The sequence below is a fragment of the Sinocyclocheilus anshuiensis genome, unplaced genomic scaffold (genome assembly GCF_001515605.1).
Source record: "Sinocyclocheilus anshuiensis isolate Anshui unplaced genomic scaffold, SAMN03320099.WGS_v1.1 scaffold38, whole genome shotgun sequence".
In the NCBI taxonomy this organism is placed as follows: Eukaryota; Metazoa; Chordata; class Actinopteri; order Cypriniformes; family Cyprinidae; genus Sinocyclocheilus; species Sinocyclocheilus anshuiensis.
Genome location: NW_015544213.1, coordinates 1,959,011 through 1,980,702, shown reverse-complemented (window position 1 = coordinate 1,980,702; position 21,692 = coordinate 1,959,011). Strand labels below are relative to the sequence as shown.

The window sequence follows — 21,692 nt, the reverse complement described above, 5'->3', positions numbered from 1 at the left end:
GTGTTGTTTAACATTTAATTATTGCAGGTTTGCGTCATATTCTGAGTTGCATTATTTTTATTCATTTTGAGGAATACTGAATCTGTTTTTTGTTGTGAGTGAGATGAATTAATGCATATTCATATTTGTTTTAGAACTACAGTAACATCTTCTGATTTCTCTCAACATGGGGACAGGAGAGCTGTCAATCAATAAATTGGAGAAAAAAAAAGTAACTTGCGTTACTTATTTGAAAAAGTAACTCAGATATTCTCTTGTAAATTAACTTTACTAGTTACTTGAAAAAAGTAATCTGATTACGTAAGCGTTACTTGTAATGCGTTACCCCCAACACTGGCAAGATGAAGCTCATAGTTTCCTGTGACGGCCCTTTAATTCCAAATCTATTTGAGGGCCGTGCTGCGCTGCAAAAATGTCAATAGTAATGAGCGCATCTCCAGTCAATGAATATGAATGAAGCACAGGAAAACAGCCCACTTTTCATTTCTAATGTGTCAGGCATTTTGCCACCCCAAACAGGAGATACCCACTTAAATGGCAACTCTCACCCCACTTCAACGGCAATTCAATTTGTTCCATAAGCCAGGGATGAAAAAGCAATTATTCACAGCATCCGTCACTTCACGATCTGTTTCTTAAAGATATCAGCCTTTTCTCGGTAAATGAACAAATAAGCCGGCGGATTAGTGCCACACGTGCACCCCATCGCTTCGCACAGCCCAGCGGCCGGCAAGCCGGGTAAGGAGTCCTCAGGGAGAGGGTTTCCAATGATGATGGTGTGATAGATGATGTGGCGGTGGGGTGTGTCACGTGTTGTCATGAAATAGAGCTGACTGGGTCGTCTCTTCTTCAGATGCTGCTATCATCAGTCTGAGCACTACAGTTGGTACTTTGGTGCTGGTGAGAAGAAAACTCAGCACGCCTGCCATTTGCTGTTTTGAAAGTGTAAGTCTCACACATTTCACTCGCTAGTTAGCAAACAGGATGTGCAGCATATGAAGTCAAATTAAGGCCGTGTTTCGAATGCCATACTACTTTACTACGTCTACTAGAAATAGCATACTACATTTGCAAAACTGCATACTATATAACACAAGCACACTTAAAGGAGTACTGTATCCCAAAATGCAATGTGACTCCATCTTCCATTTTAAGTGTCATAATATTAATAATATTAACTATGATTTTTAAAAATAATTTATATTCATTATTTGATCGGACTGGAAAAAGTAATTTAGATAATTTAGAGTAAAATAAATGGGATAATATTTAGTTTTGAATTATTGCATTATTTATTTCTCATCGGAAAATTAAATACAACTTAGGGCTGCACGATTAATCGAACGCGATTAATCGCGATTGTCATGCACATTTTGTCAGTAAAGCCAGTTCTGTGATTAGTAGTAAATCTCCATCACCTGCTTTCAGGTGGAGCAGCATTTACTACACAGAGCCGTAGTTCTCTGACAAGCTACGCAAAATGGCGTTCATAATCGCAGACGATATAATCGTAGGATTATGAAATCGACAAAATCGTTCACGATAATGATATCTGTTTGCGTATCTTCTCAGTGAACTAGGGCTCTGTGTAGTTAATGCTGCTCCATCTGAGAGCACGTGAACATACCACATTTAATAACATGTTTTTACTCCAAACTCACTTCATAACGTGAGTCGAGTGTTTGAAATAAATCCTTCTGTGAGATGATGTAGGCTATGTCGATTAGCATTTCATTATAAACTCAGATAAACCATATATTGCCGTAGTCGTGTGTTTATTAGTCATGTTGAATCAATGAAAGCAGTTAAATCTTCAATTGATTCAGCTGCGATTGGCATTTCCTGGATTTCTGAGAAGGGTCTGGCTGCAGCCTCGCACTTGCACTCTCAGACTTGTATTCTCAGACTTGCATTCTCAGACACTTGCGCTTCCGCTAGCGACGTCACTTGCAGGCTTTATTTTTTATTTTGTTCTATTTTTTATTACTTTTTGTTTGAATCTCTCAACATTCATCGCCTTTGCGATTTAATTTCGATTAATTGTGCAGCCCTAATACAACTCACTGAATGAATAAAAACTAAAGCATACTGAATGATAGAGAGTATGTAGCTTAAAGGGGTGGTTCACTGGTATTTTTCTAGGCTTGATTGTGTTTATGGGGTGCAGTCTAACATGTGGAATCATTAGAAGACAGAATCGCGATTCATATATGAATAGATTTTTACGCGCACCTCTAGTTTTCTCTTCCCCTTCTCTAAAGCAGCGCAGCATGGCCTCGCCCCCTTTGCTGCCTTTTCCCGAGGGCGGGGTTTATCTGGGTTTGTTATGTCACGAACCCGGGAAGTAACTTGTTGTAGTCCCTACCAGCCGTTTTTGTAGGCATTAAACTGCCAGAATTTTAAAAGACGATATCTCCGTTTGCATTGAACTTTCAGCTTAGTAACTTTGCAGATATTGTTTATGCTCAAACAGCAACATTACACACTAACTAACGTTAAAAAAGTGAAATCGCAATGAACCACCCCTTTAAGATACTGTTTCATATACCAATTAAAAATATACAGTAATTATAACAATACATAAAAATACATCATTATTATTAATATGTTTCATATACCATTTCAAAATAGATAAAAAAATCTAATAAAAAACGGGATAAAAAAATAAAAAAAGATAATTGTAACTTCTCACAACTATGACTTTTTTCCCTCAATTCTGATTTTTAATATAGATATAAACTCAAAGATATAAAAAGATATAAATCAGAATTGTGAGAAATAAACTCAGAATGCTGCAAATCTGACTTTTTTCTATGAATTGCAAGATATAAACTCACAATTTTGACTTTTTGTCTCACAATTGCAAGTTGATATCACACGATTCTGAGAAAAAAAATCTGAATAGTGAGATAAAAAGTTACAATTACCTTTTTTATTAAGTGATGGAAACAAGGTTCCATAAATAATAGCTATTATAAATAAATAAATAAATAGGCTGTATACAGTGTAGAAGTGCAGTATGTAGTATGCAAACTAGTTTTCCCTTCTATAAACACCCTTTTGAAGAAGATGACCTTGTTAAAAAAGCACTGGTGCTATCTAGAGTGGAACTAAAGCTCAAATGTGCTCGTAAGAGGAGAAACAAAATCGATGATTGCCTCCCTAATTTGATGAACTCGATAGCAAATAATTAAATGGAAATGAATGACTCAGTGAATGAGAGTGAATGAATACCTCCAAAAATGGCCTAAACAGCCTAATGATGATGATGATGAAGCAGCCTCCACACTGATGAGTTTCCTTCCAAAATGACTTGATGATTGGAGTGATTTCCCTCCTTCTGAGATCGGTATATTACAGCACAGCTACAGTACGCTAATGTGCGCAGAGAGCTTATGGGATGTGCTTATGGATGTATGCTACTTCTGAACAATTATTAAAGATAATCACAAACAGCAGAAAAACGCATTTCCAACGCATCAACTTCCAAAGTTTGATGTGGGTTATGATACTGGTTTCAGGTGGAAATATATTATAATTTTCATTGGATTATAATTTCATGAAAAAAGTATTAAACACATTTTAGTTCTTAGGAATAATAATATTCATCTCACCTTGAGCCGCTGGTGGTCAACCACGAGAGCCGGAGGTGGCGGAAGTTCCACAGTCTCCTCGAGTCCGACGGCCGACTCGTTTGACTTGTGCTTCCCTTTTGATGAACCTTTTAAAATTAAGCAAAGTCACACTATGGAAAAAACAAACCTGCGCACGCATCACACTAGAAACGGACAACACCTGGTGAAGGACAAGCACAAAGAGACGAGTCCGCAGGGTGTTTCTGTTGGTGTATTTAACTCTCGGCAGGAGAAACGCTCACAAACAGATGGTGTTTTGAAGTCCAAAAACAGAGCATTTTTCTCCAAACTGTGATTAACCATACAGTTGACTATCAATATTAGGAATTATTCATCTGTCCTGCATGTTTATGCACATCTGGTAAGTCTAAAATGTTATTTCGGGCAGTTATTTATTCAATTACATTTAAATACGTGAGAGAATTATATATGATTATGCTTATTGCCGTGTTCTGCATCTCTAAATTGAGTGCATTAACATTTTAAATGCTTGAAAATATATGTTTAGTTAATACTTTGGTATTTGTGAAATCTTAACACACCATACCTTCTGTTTCATGGTCGCCATCAGATGCCATCCCCTCCGCTGATGTTGCATTCTCCTTTGCATTGCATTCTGGGGCAGAAGGCTCCTTATGCTCCACCTCAAGTGCATATTTTTTAATAGAGTCTACCTCTGTTTCTTTATCAAGAGCCTCACTGTACACACTGTCCATAGATTCATTTCCATTCACACACTGTTGAGGAGCGGGGACCGTCTCGGCCTCCTTACTGCTGGAAGCCTCCTCCAAGTCGGCCTTGATGGGCTCTTTCTCGCCCTGAGGGTCCCGAGTGGCCGTCGGCTCAGAGGAATTCTCCTCCTCCGTGGAAAGGACGTGTCCGTTGGCCTGGAGTGGTTGCTTGTCAGGATGGAGCTCCATGGCATCACAGGATGACTCATCCTGGGTGAGACAGGCGTCACCTTGCACCGCTGCAGCAGAGTTTTCCGCTCCTTCCTCCTCTTCCAGTTCATCATCTTCCTCTTTTTTATAGCTCTTTTTCTTCCTGATGATGCCCCGCCCCCAAATCGGTCGCCGCCGCAACTTGCGCTTTATGTTATCTGAAGACACAAAGATTTGTGTTAAGTCAACTCAGAGAGCAAACAGGAAATGCATAAATTATTCATTCATCTTGTAAATCTTGCAAGATTGCAAATCGAGAACTGTTCAGTATGAAACTAGTTTTGGGGGAATATTCAAAGTCTTTTTAAAATGCAAATAGAGAATAAAGAAATAAAATTGCTTTCTAAAATTGCAACATCCATTAACACTGGATGTTGATATCATAATTGAATCACAAATGAAACTGTATCAAGCACACTAGAGAGATCCAGTGTGTCCACAAGACGTGAATCTGCAGAATTCATTTCAAACTTTCTTTTGCACTTTTCTTGCTTCACTTTTGCCCGGTAAAAGCACTGCATGTAAGCAACTCTGACCACACTGAGAAAGAAGTTTCTACATATTTACAATTATGAAATTTAAAAATAAAGTAAAAATAAAATAAAATAAAATAAAATAAAATAAAACAATCCAAAACAAACTATGCAATTCAAAAATAAAAATAAATCCTAACATAAAATAAAATAAGAGACAAACAAACTAAAATCCACACAACTCTCACTTTTTTGAATTACAAATTAAATAACCAAATTCAAAAGTAATCCAAAAATAAAGTAAAATAGAAAATAAGAAGTTTCTGCACATTGAAATTCATAAAAATGTAAGTTAAATAAATGAAATGTGTAGAATAAATATTCATAAAATAAATAATATCTAAAAATAAAATAAAATAGAAAAGAAACAGACAAATGGAAAGCTATAAACTAAAACTCTCATTCTGATTTCAAGGGGTCTTTAAATATGCCATCTACTTTGATTAAGACCTACAGTAATATAATAAAATTAGTCAAAATTAGTAATGCAAATTCAACTTACAGTACAGTATAGTACAGTATATACAGAAACACCTGAAAAGCTTTCAAGCTGTGCAGGGTCTTGCATTTTTATAACTTACATTCACCTCGCGATTCTTGCTCCCTAATTACATGCAAAACCCCTGTCAAAATCACGGGTGTTGGAAGAGGGTCTAACCGTTCATTAGACATGACTGACTGCATGATGAACTTCTCACCCTCATGTCTTATAGTCACTCAGATGACAACGAGAAAGAGGGGGGGAAAAAAAAGAAAAAGAAAAAGAGCGTGTTGTTGTGACTGTCACCGGGGAGCTTATGCTGAGAGCTCCAGAAGCACGGCGAGAAAAATAGACAGAGGTGGGTTGGCCAATCTGTTAGCACTACACGACACCTGTCCACTGTGTAATTGGTCGGAGAGAGAGCGAAAGGGGTGTTATGGAGAAAAAAAAACAGAGGGGGAGCATTTTTTGGCACGCAGGAGGCCATGCTTAAAGTTGTAATTGAAAACAATGGACGGCAGCCCAGATGTGAGCCATATATCAGAGCCCAAAAGGATTGGGCTAATTTTCCTCCACCGGCTGCTGGTGTTTCCTATTGGGCTTTCAGTGAATGAGTAGTCACACTCCACTCACAATAATGGATTCCCACAACACCCCTCCTATTCTAAATACAACAGGTTTTTTTTGTTTTTGTTTTTTTATCGGAGAGGTTGATTGCGAAACACTTGGTGCTCCCTTTGGATGTAATCAGAATGATCGAGTGAGGTGTGGGAGAGAGGGAACAAGCGAGTGGAAGAGAGAAAAAGAAGGACCTTGGAGATTGCCAACATATGGATAGAGAGAGAAGCAACAGAGGGGAGCATAAGCGAAAAATAGGCTGAGAAAAAAGCTTTTCCATTTTCAAAAAATGTAGTAAAAAGTTCAGGGTGAAGAGACTAAAGGTCTGATGCTGTAAACTTTAAAAGGTTTCATTCCACACGTTCCTCTGCTGGATTCACAGCACTAGTCTGGGCTAACAGGCCTCGAGTTCAACAGTTGGGCTTTTACTGTCTGTACCTTCTGCTGTAACTGCAGTCTAAGACTGGACATGTGTACTTCAGGTGCTACGCAGATCTTGACTTTGTTTTGTAAACCTATTAAACTTGAAAAAAAAAAAAGAGAGATTAAAACAAATAATCATGATTAATCTTGTAATTCTTTTCTTTTTTTGCATTAAAGAAAAAGCAATTTGTGCAATTTGTGTGGATGACACTTGTATCAGAACATATGTTCTACTTTGATGGGTCTGTTTATCACTCACAATATTGACTGTTTTTAATTAGAAATGGATAAACTAACTTATACTAACATAAAACTCACTTAATATTTTAGATTAAAAGTGACTAACATAACATAAAACAAAGTGGCTAAACTAACTTAAAGTGAACAACATAACCTAACCTACAATTTTAGATTAAAAGGGAATAACACAAAACAACGTGCAATTTTTGCAGTTTTCTTTCACTCAAAAAGGAAAATAATTCGAATATTAAAATCGCAAGTTTGTTATTCTTAGACATTCTATATTAGGTTAGTCACTGGTTAGCCACTTCATGTTATGTAAGGTTAGTCAAAAAATAAAAAATAAAAATAAATCAGTGACTAACCTAACATTATAACATAAAAAACAAAGTGACTAACATAACCTAACATAAAATAACAAAACAAATTGTCTAACCTAACATATTCTAATATGACACAGTGACTAACATAACATAATAAAATAACATGACATAAAACAAAGTGACTAACCAAACGTAACCTAATATAACAGATAAACAACATAAAACAGCTGCTAACCAAACATAAAATAAAACAAACTAGCCTAATATAACAAAATACTAACCTAACTACCTAACCTAATTTAAAATGACTAACGTACCATAAAACAAAGTGAAGTCCGAAGAAATACTACAGAAATTAATCAAATGTAAAATAACACATCCAGTATTATTTTACATTTGATTACTCTAATTTCTGTAGTCTTCATTGTAAATATACAAATATACAACCCAATATACTGTTACACAACATGCGTTTTCTTTCTCAACTATTTAACGTTCCAAAACTGACTGTTTAACTGGATACTCGCCAAGACGGGTATTGTGACATCATTTTGTATGTATTTGAACGTTTTAGCGCAGTTAGCCACTCATTTTGGTATTTGTGGCTCACAAGCTGTTTGAGACTGAGTGCGGCCTGTGCGCTCCACTAATATAGATCAGTGGTGGTGCGCGCTTCTGGTGTAAGTGCGAAACCTGCGGGAATGACTAAAATAATGCGCAATACAAGCACTATTTAACCGGAGCGAATGAGACGTGTGTGTGAGAGAGAAGGGGTCGTCGGAGAGAAGAGAGCGAGAATGTGCGGCTGACGTTATTGCCTGTGCCGCTGGTAACGAAACGGATCGGCTCGGAATCGGAAAGAAGTGAGACTTCTTCTCTTTCTCACTTCTCAGAGATCCATGAGGAAAATCGGCCGATTCCAATCCCTGGCCGATCGATCGGTGCATCTCTAAATAGAATGGCTAACATAACATAAAACAAAGTGACTAACCTAACCTAACACAACCTAACAACTTGACCTAACCTAACATATAATGACCAACACAACATCTTTGTTATGTTACTTATGTTACTGTACTTTTTTATTATATTTTATTGTATTGTATAACGGTTGTTAGGTTAGTCATTTTGTTATATGTTATGTACGTCATTAACGTAACATAACGAAACAGAGCAAAGGAACTAACAAAGCAACAAACAAAGTGACTAACATAACATACAGTGCTTGTGTATGTAATGTTACAAGTACACAAAGACACGCAGTACGTGTCATTTCTGCCTTGATAAATATCAACTCTTAAGCGTAGGGTTTTTGGGTACATAGACAGAAAAGTTTGGGAATACAGGAAAATTCTTTGTAAAAACCATTCATTTTGTAATTTGGTTTGTCGACACTAATTGTGCAGAAATTCCACACTGGACCTTTTGAATTTGAACTTTAATCAATTTTATAAACACAGGTGGTTTTAGGAAATAACAAGACTGCATAAGCACCATCAAACAACATGTTAGAGCACATCCAACACCCACCAAGACACTAGACACTACCGTGTTCCACTGTGAATCAGTTGTGTCCATCAAGACATATGCATTTATGTAACAGGCTATAAAATGCATCCGAGTTCAGCAAAATAATGCTTTAGCTGCACAACAGATTCAGTCTGTTGCATATTAGCATATGTAAGGCATCAGACTTCAGCGACAGCAACAACAGCAGTCCAAACTGACATACATGTACGTGACAACTGACTGTGAATACAGATGAGCAACAAATGAAGCAGAATTGATGAGCCGCAATTCATTAAGATTTAGCAACCGGATGGCAGAAAGGTGCATGTAGCAATTTACACAAAAGGTTATTTCTTTTTGCTTGTTATTTTGCCTTTTCCTTTGAGGCCACACGAGATCTAGTTTGACATTTCGGCCAAATCACAGTACACAATAGCCGTGACTCGCTCTAAAGAGACCCAAGCAGTGCATCAGGCCCTAATGATGCGTAATTAAGTCCACAAAGGCTCCGTGTATTTGTGTGTGTTCAACCAGAATACTGGGCTTATGATTGAACAGCACTACAAAGGAACTGGAGACTGCCTGGCTGCTTGGATTGATTGATAGGGGAAAATAGAAAACTTGTACTGCTGGAGGACATATTGATGTGTCCAGATTGCATCTGCCACAAAACGCTGACAACAGCGTGATTGAGGCCAGATCATCGTCAAAAGCTGCATTAAAAGAGAGTAAAAGAGATCTCCAAGATGGTAACATTGCAAACTTTTATGTAAGCCTACTTCAAAAGCAATGAAGACAAAAGCAAAATAAATAATAATAAGTGGCAATGATTGTCAGTACTTTGCCCTCTAGTTTTTAAATCAGATTCATGATAGAGCCAAAGGCAGAAGACTTCCAGCCCTGTAAAAGTCAAAGCTCGACAAGGAGTCAACACACCGGCTGTGGCCTCCAGGACTGTGTATCATAACCCTTGGGCTTCACCGTTAGGAAAAAATACAATGCAATATGGGTATCTGCATTATTAAAACTTCAGTCACAGTCATAAAATCCCAGCTTATCTGCTTCTGATATTTTCCTCACATCAGCCTAACACTGCTTTTCATGTCAACCAGGTTAGATACAAAAATAGCTTAATGATTATGATAAAGCTACAGTCTTTAATGTTTAAGCCTTGAAATGCTTTTTGTTTGTTTCTCTCTCTCATGCCAGCAGAGTTTTTTTTTATTTATGTGGTGTCTAGCGGCGTTATTCTAGACAGGTCGACGTGTTTGTTGCTAAAGCAACAGAGTACATACTTAATTGATGTGTATAAACAAATGAAATAAAATATTCACAAACAATTATTCTACACAAACTATTCAGGCAGAGAGATGCTGAATTTTTGAAATTGGATAGAATCAAATCACTATCCGATCAAAATAAATCTAGATAAAGGATCAAAAATAAATAAATAAATTAAATAAATACAAATTTTAAATAAATAAATAAAAAAATCTAGCATCTGAAAATTGTACATTATATGGTTTTGGATAAGAATTTTATAAATAAATATAAAGTTTTGCTTCAATCTTATGTGCCTCTACTGTGAAAATAGAGTGCCAGAATAAAGGCTAAAATAAAAATAAAAAATACAAAGCTAAACAGGCATGAAGTAAGAGCTACTCCATGCTCATTTTTTGATTTTTAAAATAACCAATCCAAATATATATATATATACACACACATACATACATACACACTGTATATAGACTATACATTTATATATATATATATATATATATAACAATAAAAATACAAATAAAAATACAGGTGGCTTCAAAGGTAACGGACATAAACTAAAACCCACACAACTCTCCTTTTTATTTATAAAATAAATAACCAATTCAAAATAAATAATACAATCCAAAAAAAAATAAAAAAAATAAATAAAATAAAATGTTTAAATATAAAATAAAATAAAATAATCTAGCATCTGAATACTACAGTACATTGCACTATATGGTTTTGGATAGGGACTTATGCACATCTACTGTTAAAATATAAGAGTGCCAGGATAACATAAAATCCAGACTTGAGTTCAGCTGGTCAGAATAATAGATGCTAGTTATTTTAAAGTCTGGAGGTCAGCTGAGGCGGCTCAGGTAATGGTCATAACTGGGAAATGCTGAGCTGGATGGCAAAGCTTCTGTTATTCACATGCGGATGGATGGAACTACAGCAACTCCTTCAGAAACAACAGCAGAGGAGAAAAAAAGCAAAAAGGATGGAGAGAAAAAGCTCGCCAGGGACAACTTCTTGCAAGCTTTTCACAGCCTTGTTGTGTTTGTGAATGGTAGGGGTGTTGTTCCAAAGCCCAGAATAAACCGAACAGCACAGGAAACATATTTCAGGAAAGGGAGAGATGTAAGTGTGTGAAGAGAGAGAGAGTGACTGACAATAATGAAAAGGAGAAAAAGAGAGCCAGGGGAGATGAAAAAACAAACAGTTTGCAGGATAGTATAAATTTACGTACGTGTTTATGATCCTTAATGTAACCCCTAAAATATCAAAGGCAGCGCTTTTTCATCATCACTGTGTGTCTGCTATATAGATTTCATTTATAAATGTCACCTTTCTAAACATAGTGATTACTCATGGCTCAGCTCTCCCGGCCACGTACTGGCGACCTTTACGGTTATTTCAAGGGAAATGAAAATATTTTTTAAAAGTAACTTTCATATAAACATCAGCCAGAACGAACGTGAAGACATTTCTCAATTGGGTTAGAGTAAGCAAGCTCAGGCCATGACTGAGTATGCATATCAATAACATTTACAGGATATGGTATTTATATTTGCATGCAAGTCTATCTGTCTGTCTGTCCATCCATCAATCCATCGTCTCATCTTTCTAGCCTTCTGTTCATCCATCCGTCGCCCCATCTATCTATCCATCCATGCATCCATCTATCGTCCCCTCTATCTATGCCTCCATCCATGCATCCATTCATCCATCAATTTTATCTACCCATCTGTCCATCCATCCATCCATCCATCCGTCCTAGCATCCATCATCCCCTTCTATCATCTGTCCTTCTATCTATCCATCTGTTTCTATTTATCCATGTATCCATCATCCCATCTCTGTCCTTACATCCATCTATCCATCCAGCCATATATCTATGCATCTATCAATCCATGCATCCATCTATCGTCCCCTCTGTCTATCCTGCTTCCATCCGTCCATGCATCCATTCATCTATCCATCCACTATCGTTCCATCCATCCAGCTATGCTTCTATCCATCCATGCATCCATCGTCCCATCTATCTATCTATCCTTCCATCCATCCACCCGTCCATGCATCCATCCATCCGTCTATCCATCCAGCCATCAATCTATGCATCTATCCATCCATCCACCCATCAGGGATGGGCAATATCTTATCGTTTGCGATAAGAGATAGTAGATAGTAGAAATTCTCCCCACGATAACAACGATAAAACATAGCTGATGACTATTTCTGTGTGCGACCATGCGGAGTGAAATGGCAGAAGGTGGACATGAAACGTAGGAGTTTATCGCTAAACGAGAAGCTACCTCTACAATCTGGAACTGGTTTGGTCAGGGATGTGAAAAAAATAAAAAAATTAATTAAAAAAATCGGTCTGTGCAATGAATACATTTACTAGTAGCACACGTGTGATACAGCTATATATGTGTACGAGTCTGTTTACAAACCTGTTGTCCAACAAAAAGAGGTTTTTACACCAAATTCACTTCATAACATCAGTAAAGTGTTTGAAATAACTTCTTGTGATCAGACGTGGTTTCATACCACAGAATAAGGCGATAATCATACTATTTTATAGTATTCTATACAGTGACAAAGGCTATGTCGAATAGCATTGCATTATAAATATACTTTATTCTTTTAAAAATACCAGAGATGGCTTGAAGAACACCGATAAACCATATATACTGCAATCGTATGTTTATTGTCTTCAAATTTCATCAGTTAAAAAATGTCTCTATCTGCGTTTTATTCAGCAACAGCAATAGCCAAACACCTTTGTCCATATTAGTCATCATAAATTATATTACTTCTGTGACTCTCACTTGTGGTGTTTCTGCACAAGGGCGCTCTAAGTCTACAAGTATGAATTAAACAGACATTACATTACATGCGTGTACTCGTTAATGTTCATAACACTACATTAATTTTGGGTAAAAATAGGGGGAAAAAATACTTCTCTCTAAAGAAGTTTGAAGTAAACATATGAAAATCCATATGTTCTTCTCCAGTGTAGAGAAGTTTTTATTCTTTTTTTTTTATTATTTTTTAATTAAGAATGACTATCACAGATTTCTATCATAACGTAATATTTTATAATAAAAAATTCTAATGATTTATAGTTATGCAGTAACCCCTGCAGTTTTCTGTAAAATAAATGTTTTCTGTAACATATAATATAGCCTAATAATAATAATAATTATTATTATTACCTTATTATAAACACTTCCAATTTTAAACCAGAGTATGAAAAAAGTCTGAAGATGATCGAGGAAACACCAACATCAAAGTCCTAGTGTTTCATTCTTTTATGTAATTGGTATATTTTAGGAGCCTAATTTATGATGCATGCAGCTATCACTTGTAGCCAAAAACTGGTAAATGGTACCATCATCATGTATATCGTTATCGCAATAAATACCAGAAAATATCCTGGTATATATCGTTTTAAATCCATATCGCCCATCTGTACATACATCCAATTATCCTTCCATCCATGCATATATCATTACATCCATACATCCTTCAATCCATCTATCCTTCCATCCATCCACCCACCTGTTTATCTATCCATCCACCTATCCATCCGTACATGCATATACCTTTCCTGTCTGTGCACCTATCATCCATTCATTCAAACAAAAATGGGGAAGTTGTAGCCTAATGGTTAGAGAGTCGGACTCATAACCCAAAGGTTGTGGGTTTGAATCTCGTACCGGCAGGGATTGTAGGTGGGGGGAGTGAATGTACAGCGCTCTCTCCCACCTTCAATACCACGACTGAGGTGCCCTTGAACAAGGCACCGAAACCCCAACTGCTTCCCGGGTGCCGCAGCAAAAAAATGGCTGCCCATTGCTCCGGGTGTGTGTTCACGGTGTGTGTGTGTGTTCACTGCTGTGTGTGTGCACTTTGGATGGGTAAATGCAGAGCACTAATTCAGAGTATGGGTCACCATACTTGGCCACATGTCATGTCACGTCACGTCACGTCACGTCAAAACATCACATCAGTAGCTAAATAGAAAGTAGCTAAATAAAGGATTAAGTTTTTAAAGTAAATAAAGTTACTCTAATTTATTTTCTTTAGCTATTTGGGATCTCAAAATAAGAAAGCTGCAAACACATCCCAGGAATTCACATATTCTTTTTGCCATTAAAGGTCCCATATTGTCAAAACTGAAATTTCCTGGCTTTTTTCACGATAACTGAGGTCTAGGGGCTATTTAACTACCATACAAGTTTCAAAACAGTCAGTCCACAGTAATATGCACACAGCCTGCATAAAGTAGCTGTGATTTTTCACGAACCGTTGTCACTTCCGTAAAAAGTTGACGTCAGCACTACACAGTCACCGACTTCAGTCACCACCCCGAGCACCGCCCACAGTACCACTCTCCTTTTGCCAAACCCCCAGAAAACATCGCGTCCATCCCATTGCTGACTGAGCAACAACAACACGGAAACATGTCGAAAAGTATTAATTAGACAGGCCAAAATCGACCTGTTCTCAGCAGAGCTCCTGAGAGAGGAGCTGTAAAAATATATTGAGATGGTTTTTGGTACTTCTACCGCAAATATATATTCTTAAGGACATCAAGACTTAAAATAAAACTCCAGAAAGGTGTAAAATATGTGACCTTTAAAGAAAAAGCGAGAGGTAGGTCAAGGGTCAGCAGTGTGCAAGTGTCAAGTGGATACTGTGGTCATTACCTGAGAGGAGCCCAATGCAGGGCAGGAAAAAGTTGTCATTCCCCAGTTTTCCCACTTTTAAATAATGCATGGGAATTGTTGAAGCATGAACACACAGTCCCAGACGGTTGATATAAAAGTGTGTGTGTTTTGTGTGTGTGTGTGTGTGTGTATGAGGAGGAAATGCTCTTCTTGGAATAGCTCAGCACTTTGTAATAATTAAAACTGCCACTGCATGCATATTTCATGCAGCGCAAGGAATATTTATCCGTACACCCCCAACCAGTACCTGCCAAAACACCACCTTATCTCACATTTATTAAACAATACAGCAATTGTATCCAGCAATACAGCAGTCTTTTAGGTCCGCCTTGTAAGGACACCTTTTTCCATGATTACTCCCATGATGCAACAGTGTGAAAACATCGCTCGCTGGTCTAATGTAATGAACAGGTGAATGTAATGGATGGAAAAACAAAGGTTGAAAATTACCACTTACCAAGGCACACTATGCTAAAAACCTGAACATACATATGAAGATTCACTCTAAAGGCCAACATAATTTCCCATGAGATCTTAGCATTTAAAAAGGAACTTTAAATGGGATTTCCTTGCTCTTTTGAAATAAGAATGTTTGACGTACCCAGCCCATCAGAACAATTTACATTCACTCAGAAATAGGGCTGCAACCACTGATCGATGAAGCCAAAAACATAACATTGACAACAAATTTCATTATCTAATAATTAGGCATTTTTTCCGTGCATGTGATGCCACTTTACAATAGTAAAAAACATTTTTTTATATGATATTTACTTAAACTTACTTTAAAAAATTAAATATTAAAAATATTAAATATTTTAATCTAGATTGTTAATCTATATTCTATATCCTAATCTGAATCTTAAATTGTCAGTAACAACTCAATATACTACATCAGAATACATATTCTGTTACACCAAATACACAAAATAATGACCTTTAAAAAAGCATCATATGACCCCTTTAATTTCAGGCATAACCAATATACATAGCATTCCTACATTTTTATTAAAAACAAAACAAAATAAAATATAGCTGCAAGCAGCGATGGCGGGCCCAAGCCATCAGTGCAAACGCCACCCCGGTGGCATCAGGAAAACTGTGCCCAGCGGGCACATGCATTTACAGTAACCCTCTGGCAGTCTGGTTTTAAGGGATATGGCAATTAAAGGGTTAATCCAAACCATCAAGACTGTGAAACACACATACACAGAACAATATATAAAACTTTAGTAACACTTTACAATAAGGTTTCAGTTATTAACATTAACTATATTAATTAACATGAACAATAATTATATAGCATGTATTAATGTCAGTTAATATTCCAAACTTAAACATTAAAAAAAATGTTTTATCTGTTAACATTAGTTAATGCACTGTGAACTAACATCAACAAACATTAATAAATTCTGTGAAAATATATTGTTCATTGTTAGTTCATGTTAGTTAATGCATTTTCTAATGTTAACAAATGAGACCTTACTATAAAGTGTTACCAAAACCTTTAATGATTTACACCGCGTGCATAATTATTAGGCATGTTGATATTCTGATGATATTTTTTCCAAGCATATTTGACCAACTCCAAACCACATCAATCTTAATAACTTCTATTAATTTTGTATTTAATAATTTATGAGTGATATATAATTGTCCATGAAGGCTAGAAGAGAAAAACTTCTTATATTCAGGTGTGCAGAATTATTAGGCAATTTTCTTTTACAGATGAAATGAGCCAAAAAAGAGGTTTAACTCAGACTGAAAAGTCAAAAATGATTAAATCCCCATGAGAAATATTCAAAACTAATGCAATACAGCAATTGCAAAGTTAAGACATGACCATTGGACAAAAAAATGATCTATGACTATTTCTGAAATATTTTTGACTATGAAGATACAATTGACTAAATTGAAGACTTTAGTATCACCATAGTCCCTAATTGTATGGAAATGGGATTCAAATCGAAAAAATTTTCCCCCATTTTGTGTCCCCCCCACTTCTCAAACCAAAGTTATACCCTTGCATAGGTCAGTATCAAATGAGTTTCAAATTATTATTTGCAGCACAAAAATTTGTATAAGTCCACGGATCTTTTGATCTTTTTATGTTGTAATTAACATAATTATTAACCAAATTATATAAAATTATGTTGTCAGTGCCCTACAAATTAAGTGGTTCTAGGATTTTTTTTGTCCCTAAAACAGAAAAGAATAAAGCCTAAGAGATTTCTTAAGCTATAACGAAAAAAACCAAATTACTGATTTTATTTTTTTCTGGTGATTAAAGAGATGTTTAAAAGTCTATCTCGCTCTCTGTCTCCTCAGAATGACTTGTTTCTATGTATGTAAAAAGTTTTAAAGTGTTTGGAAGCTGCACTTTAAAAAATATAAGAAACTTACTGCTATCTTTTTTTACTGTTACTTTAACAAATCGCCATTGCAACACCGTTCAAGATATCCAATATCCGTTCGCAATTTAGCATCTTCAGTATATTGGCCCTCTGAGGAGTATGCATTAATCCTCAGCCATATTTTTCCAAAAATCCACATTCAAAGCAAAATAGCTGACTTCCTGTTGGTCGTAGCTGATGACTGTAAATTAGAAAGTTGTCCGTCTTCATGAGAACAATGTACCGAGTTTGTTGTCTGTAGCTAAAACTAACCCCCCAAGTTTTTTCAAAAGGTGGCGCTATAGAGTGCCTCCTCCACGCCCTTTTATGAGCTTTTGCCAGTGTCTATCTATCATTAATACTGATATGTGTGTTGAGTTTCAGGAAATTCTAAGCATGTTATCTGCCTCAAAATCACCAGAAAAGAATATTCAAGTTTGATACGTTGCCATGGCAACAATATTTTAGATATCAATATCCCCTCAACAGTTTTACATCTGCCGTGTTTTGACATTATTCTGATGAAGTTTTAAGCAAATCGAGTGAAAACAAGATGCTGAATTCAAAGCATTTTGAAAAGAACACTTCCAGCTGCCAGTTGGTGGCGCTATAACTTTGACTCCTAATAGTCAAGTCAAGTCAAGTCAAGTCACCTTTATTTAAATAGTCACATCAATGCGATCGGCATCATACAACAAACAAATTCCTGCAGTTTGATCAAAATCAGACAATGTATGTGGATGTTATTAGACACTTCCTGTTTCTCATTTCTCGCCATAACTTAATCGCCTCGCCACGAGCAAACCGTTCCGAGTTATCAAAAATCCCTTCGCAATGTAGCATCCCCAATATCTTGAGATCATGGTCACCGAGTTTGGTGGCAATCGGTTGGAAATCCTCAGAGGAGTATATCAAATTCCAGAGCATGTACTTTTTACACAGCCCCGAATAGCCTACTTCCTGTTGGGCGGAGCCTATGACATGCAGCGCGAAAGTTGTTCGGCTCAATGAGGTCTATACGTGTACTGAGTTTCATATGAATTCGTGCAAGTATGTGTGAGCTATACATCAAGATTTCTGACTGTGTTCCAGGGGGCGCCGTAGAGCCCCTGTGCCACGCCCGGGTCCCAGCTTCTGCGGCGTCCTAATGGCTGCAGGTTCCAACGCGTGTGCCAATTTTCAAGAGTTTTTGAGCACGTTAAGGCCCCCAAAACCCCCCGGATAGTCGATAAAAAAAAAATAAAAAAATAAAAAATAAATAATAATCCTTAGGAAATCAATAGGGCCCTGCGCCTTAGTGGCTTGGGCCCTAATAAATAAATAAACACATTTACTTACATTTTACTTGCATTTTAATAGCAAGTGAGTGATTAAATGTTGCTGTCCTCATTAAACTTTAAATAACCTGACAATCAAAAGTAGGGCAACAAATAAAAAGAGCATTTTGACCAAAACAACATTCATTGTTAACAGTAGGTTTCAAATGAATCATTACTGAATGTGAAATCAGTATATGAAAATGCACATAATTCTATTAATTCCAGTGCAATTGTATATGCAATGCACATAGTTATAAAATACTAAATTTATATGCACAGTAAATTTAATGTAATTACTACATTACTGCATAACTTCCACAACTCGTTTTTTTTTTTAAGTGCGCTTTTTGGGGAATTTTCAGTTATGTCAACACTACTTGCATCTTAAAAAAAAAAAACAAAAAAAAACAGCATAGAATTGTCCACAAGTACACAAATTGGGACGCACCTAGTGATTTTTCTTCTTGCCTACAGAGCCCTGGCCTTAGTGGCTTGGGCCCTAATAAATAAATAAACACATTTACTTACATTTTACTTGCATTTTAATAGCAAGTGAGTGATTAAATGTTGCTGTCCTCATTAAACTTTAAATAACCTGACAATCAAAAGTAGGGCAACAAATAAAAAGAGCATTTTGACCAAAACAACATTCATTGTTAACAGTAGGTTTCAAATGAATCATTACTGAATGTGAAATCAGTATATGAAAATGCACATAATTCTATTAATTCCAGTGCAATTGTATATGCAATGCACATAGTTATAAAATACTAAATTTATATGCACAGTAAATTTAATGTAATTACTACATTACTGCATAACTTCCACAACTCGTTTTTTTTTTTAAGTGCGCTTTTTGGGGAATTTTCAGTTATGTCAACACTACTTGCATCTTAAAAAAAATTAAAAAAAAAACAGCATAGAATTGTCCACAAGTACACAAATTGGGACGCACCTACTGATTTTTCTTCTTGCCTACAGAGCCCTGGATATGATGTGGATATATTTTTGCTGCAATAACCTTGACTAACATAATAAGTGGACTTCTGGGAATAAAATACAGTGCTGCAAAAGGCTCAATATGGCTCCTTTAAATCCAGGCAGGTCCATTCTTCCGCTGGAGCAGCTCATTATTCCAATAGTTCATTGCAGAACATGTGGCCTTACAATGACACTAATTCCTAGTTACTTAAAATTCCTGCATAGCTGTGTAGGTGTGCCATGCTGTGAATGTTATTAAATGCTTAATAGCGAGCAAGAGAAAGCCATGTGAATCGGATCTCAGGTAAATGAGCTCAACAGAGGAGAACGAAGGAGAGCCGACACACGGCTGAGCTCCACACTGCAGAACGGCTCACGCTCCTGCTCCAGGACACCTGCCAGGACACGCCGAGTCCGAGTTTGACTAGGACTATTATTCAGCCAGGGACATATCCACTTGCCAGTGCAAACCTGTCTGAGGCAAAATTATAAAGCTAAACAAAGCTATTGATTTCAAATACTGCCTTAAAACGTTCAAGTACAAAAACGACAAAGACGCAGGTGTGACCTAGTGGTAAGAGCTTGTGCTTCCTAAAAACACTTGACATGGATTATTTTATAATGTGCAAGTGTTATGGAAGGCTTAAGCAACCCAAAGAACTGAATACTAAATATAGTGGAAATTAAACTAAAATGCAAAAGGCATATACTAGGAGTCAGTTTTGGACTGAAGAAACATTTGCTCTGTTCCAAATATAGTTAGCCTACTTAAATGTTGCTGCCTTCTAAGATACTCTAACTTATTTCGGCTAAATTATTTGCCTAAATAAATAAATCATATGTATTCTTCACAGAAGGCAATCCCATAATGAATTAAATGAAGTAAAACAAACCCTAAATAAATGCTAACAAAAACTAAAAATAAATACACAGTTAAAACAATGTTTTTTAATTAGATTACATATCCACTTTGTTTCAAATGCAATGTGCTTGTAGAGAGATCCCGCCCACACACTCTTCTGATTGGCTGTGATATTTGATTGATTTTGTCACATAGCCATGTCGCGTCGGATGTGGACAGACAAATTGCTTGTTGCTGGAAACTGACTACATCGCATCTGGTTAGGACATAGTGTCAGAATATAGCCGCCTATGTAGACTGCCCTCTATATTTTGATACAGAGGTAATGGTTTATAACAATACCCATTAGCACGATACGTCAGGTGTAAGGTGAGAAATCAAGAGGTTAGAGAAGATGACGTGAGAATGAAAAAAAGACAGAGCGATACACTTGTGAGAGGACACGGTTAGTCACTCTGGTCTTTGTCGTGCAGTGTGGGTGCTTAATGAGGCCTGTGGATCGATCAATGATTCAGTCTATGCCTGTGGAAATGAAGTAGACTTTGCCCACTGTGAGGATGAACACACAGGCATGCCAGGGGTAATTCATCTCCACCGTGAGCGTGCTAGCATGCCACAGCTTCGCCTGAGTCGTTTTCCAGGAAACGCCCACGGATGAGCAGAGCATTATATGTGGATGCGCACATTTGATTGTGACAGCTTTGAAATACAGACCTGCCAAAAACAGGTACAAACTTCAAACCACTTTACAAAGAAGAGCTGCATCTCTTATGGATGAAACGGCTATCTGCCTCGCTAGCGGATGACTCATTGGCTCTTGAGCAGGAAATGAGATCACCCATGTTATAGCGGGCTGCCTGCTTAGCCTGAAGGTCCAGCATGCACTGGTATCATGACAGCAAAGGTCAGTCCATCCCTCAGAACTGGACGAGAGTCAAAATGATGAGGGAGCTTTTTGGCACTTTATCAGTGTGGCGTCTGCCAAGCCAAACAGTGTGGAAAAAGCAGCTCTCCGTGGAAGCTTTTCAGATTTTGTAAAGCATATAGTGTGCAACAGTGTCTGTCCACTTCTGCGACGGCTTCTGAAATTATGTTTTCCCATTTATTTTTCCCATAGGGATTTCTAAAGAAGTCTTCTTGAAGAGTTTCAAGCCATGAATCAAACCAATCAGCTAAGAGGTGAATTACAACATTACAAACAAAAAAATATTTGGATAAAAAGACAAAGGTACAAGACTGTGTAAGAACTACAATCCAAAGCACTGTAAATCAAAAATAAAACAATTATATAAAAATGTTGATTATGCAGCTATGCAAGTTTGAAAAAATAATAATATAAAAAATAAATAAAAAAATAATTAAAACTATGCTGTTCAAAAATATTTCCATGAAGCTCATTTGTTTTCACAAGAATAAAAATTTTCAAAAAGTG

The 21,692-nt window shown here is 36.7% G+C and overlaps 1 protein-coding gene across 4 annotated transcripts in view; it reads right to left on the bottom strand.

The window, feature by feature from the left end:
- Positions 1-21,692, bottom strand: part of LOC107697175 (ATPase family AAA domain-containing protein 2B-like) — a 150,478-nt gene that overhangs the window by 32,440 nt on the left and 96,346 nt on the right. For all 4 annotated transcript variants that reach the window (XM_016497846.1, XM_016497845.1, XM_016497847.1 and 1 more), the window contains 2 exons: positions 4,183-4,734; positions 3,615-3,721 (listed from right to left, as the gene is read on the bottom strand). In XM_016497846.1, the coding sequence (XP_016353332.1) occupies positions 3,615-3,721; positions 4,183-4,734 (659 nt within the window). The remainder of the gene's footprint in view (positions 1-3,614; positions 3,722-4,182; positions 4,735-21,692) is intronic.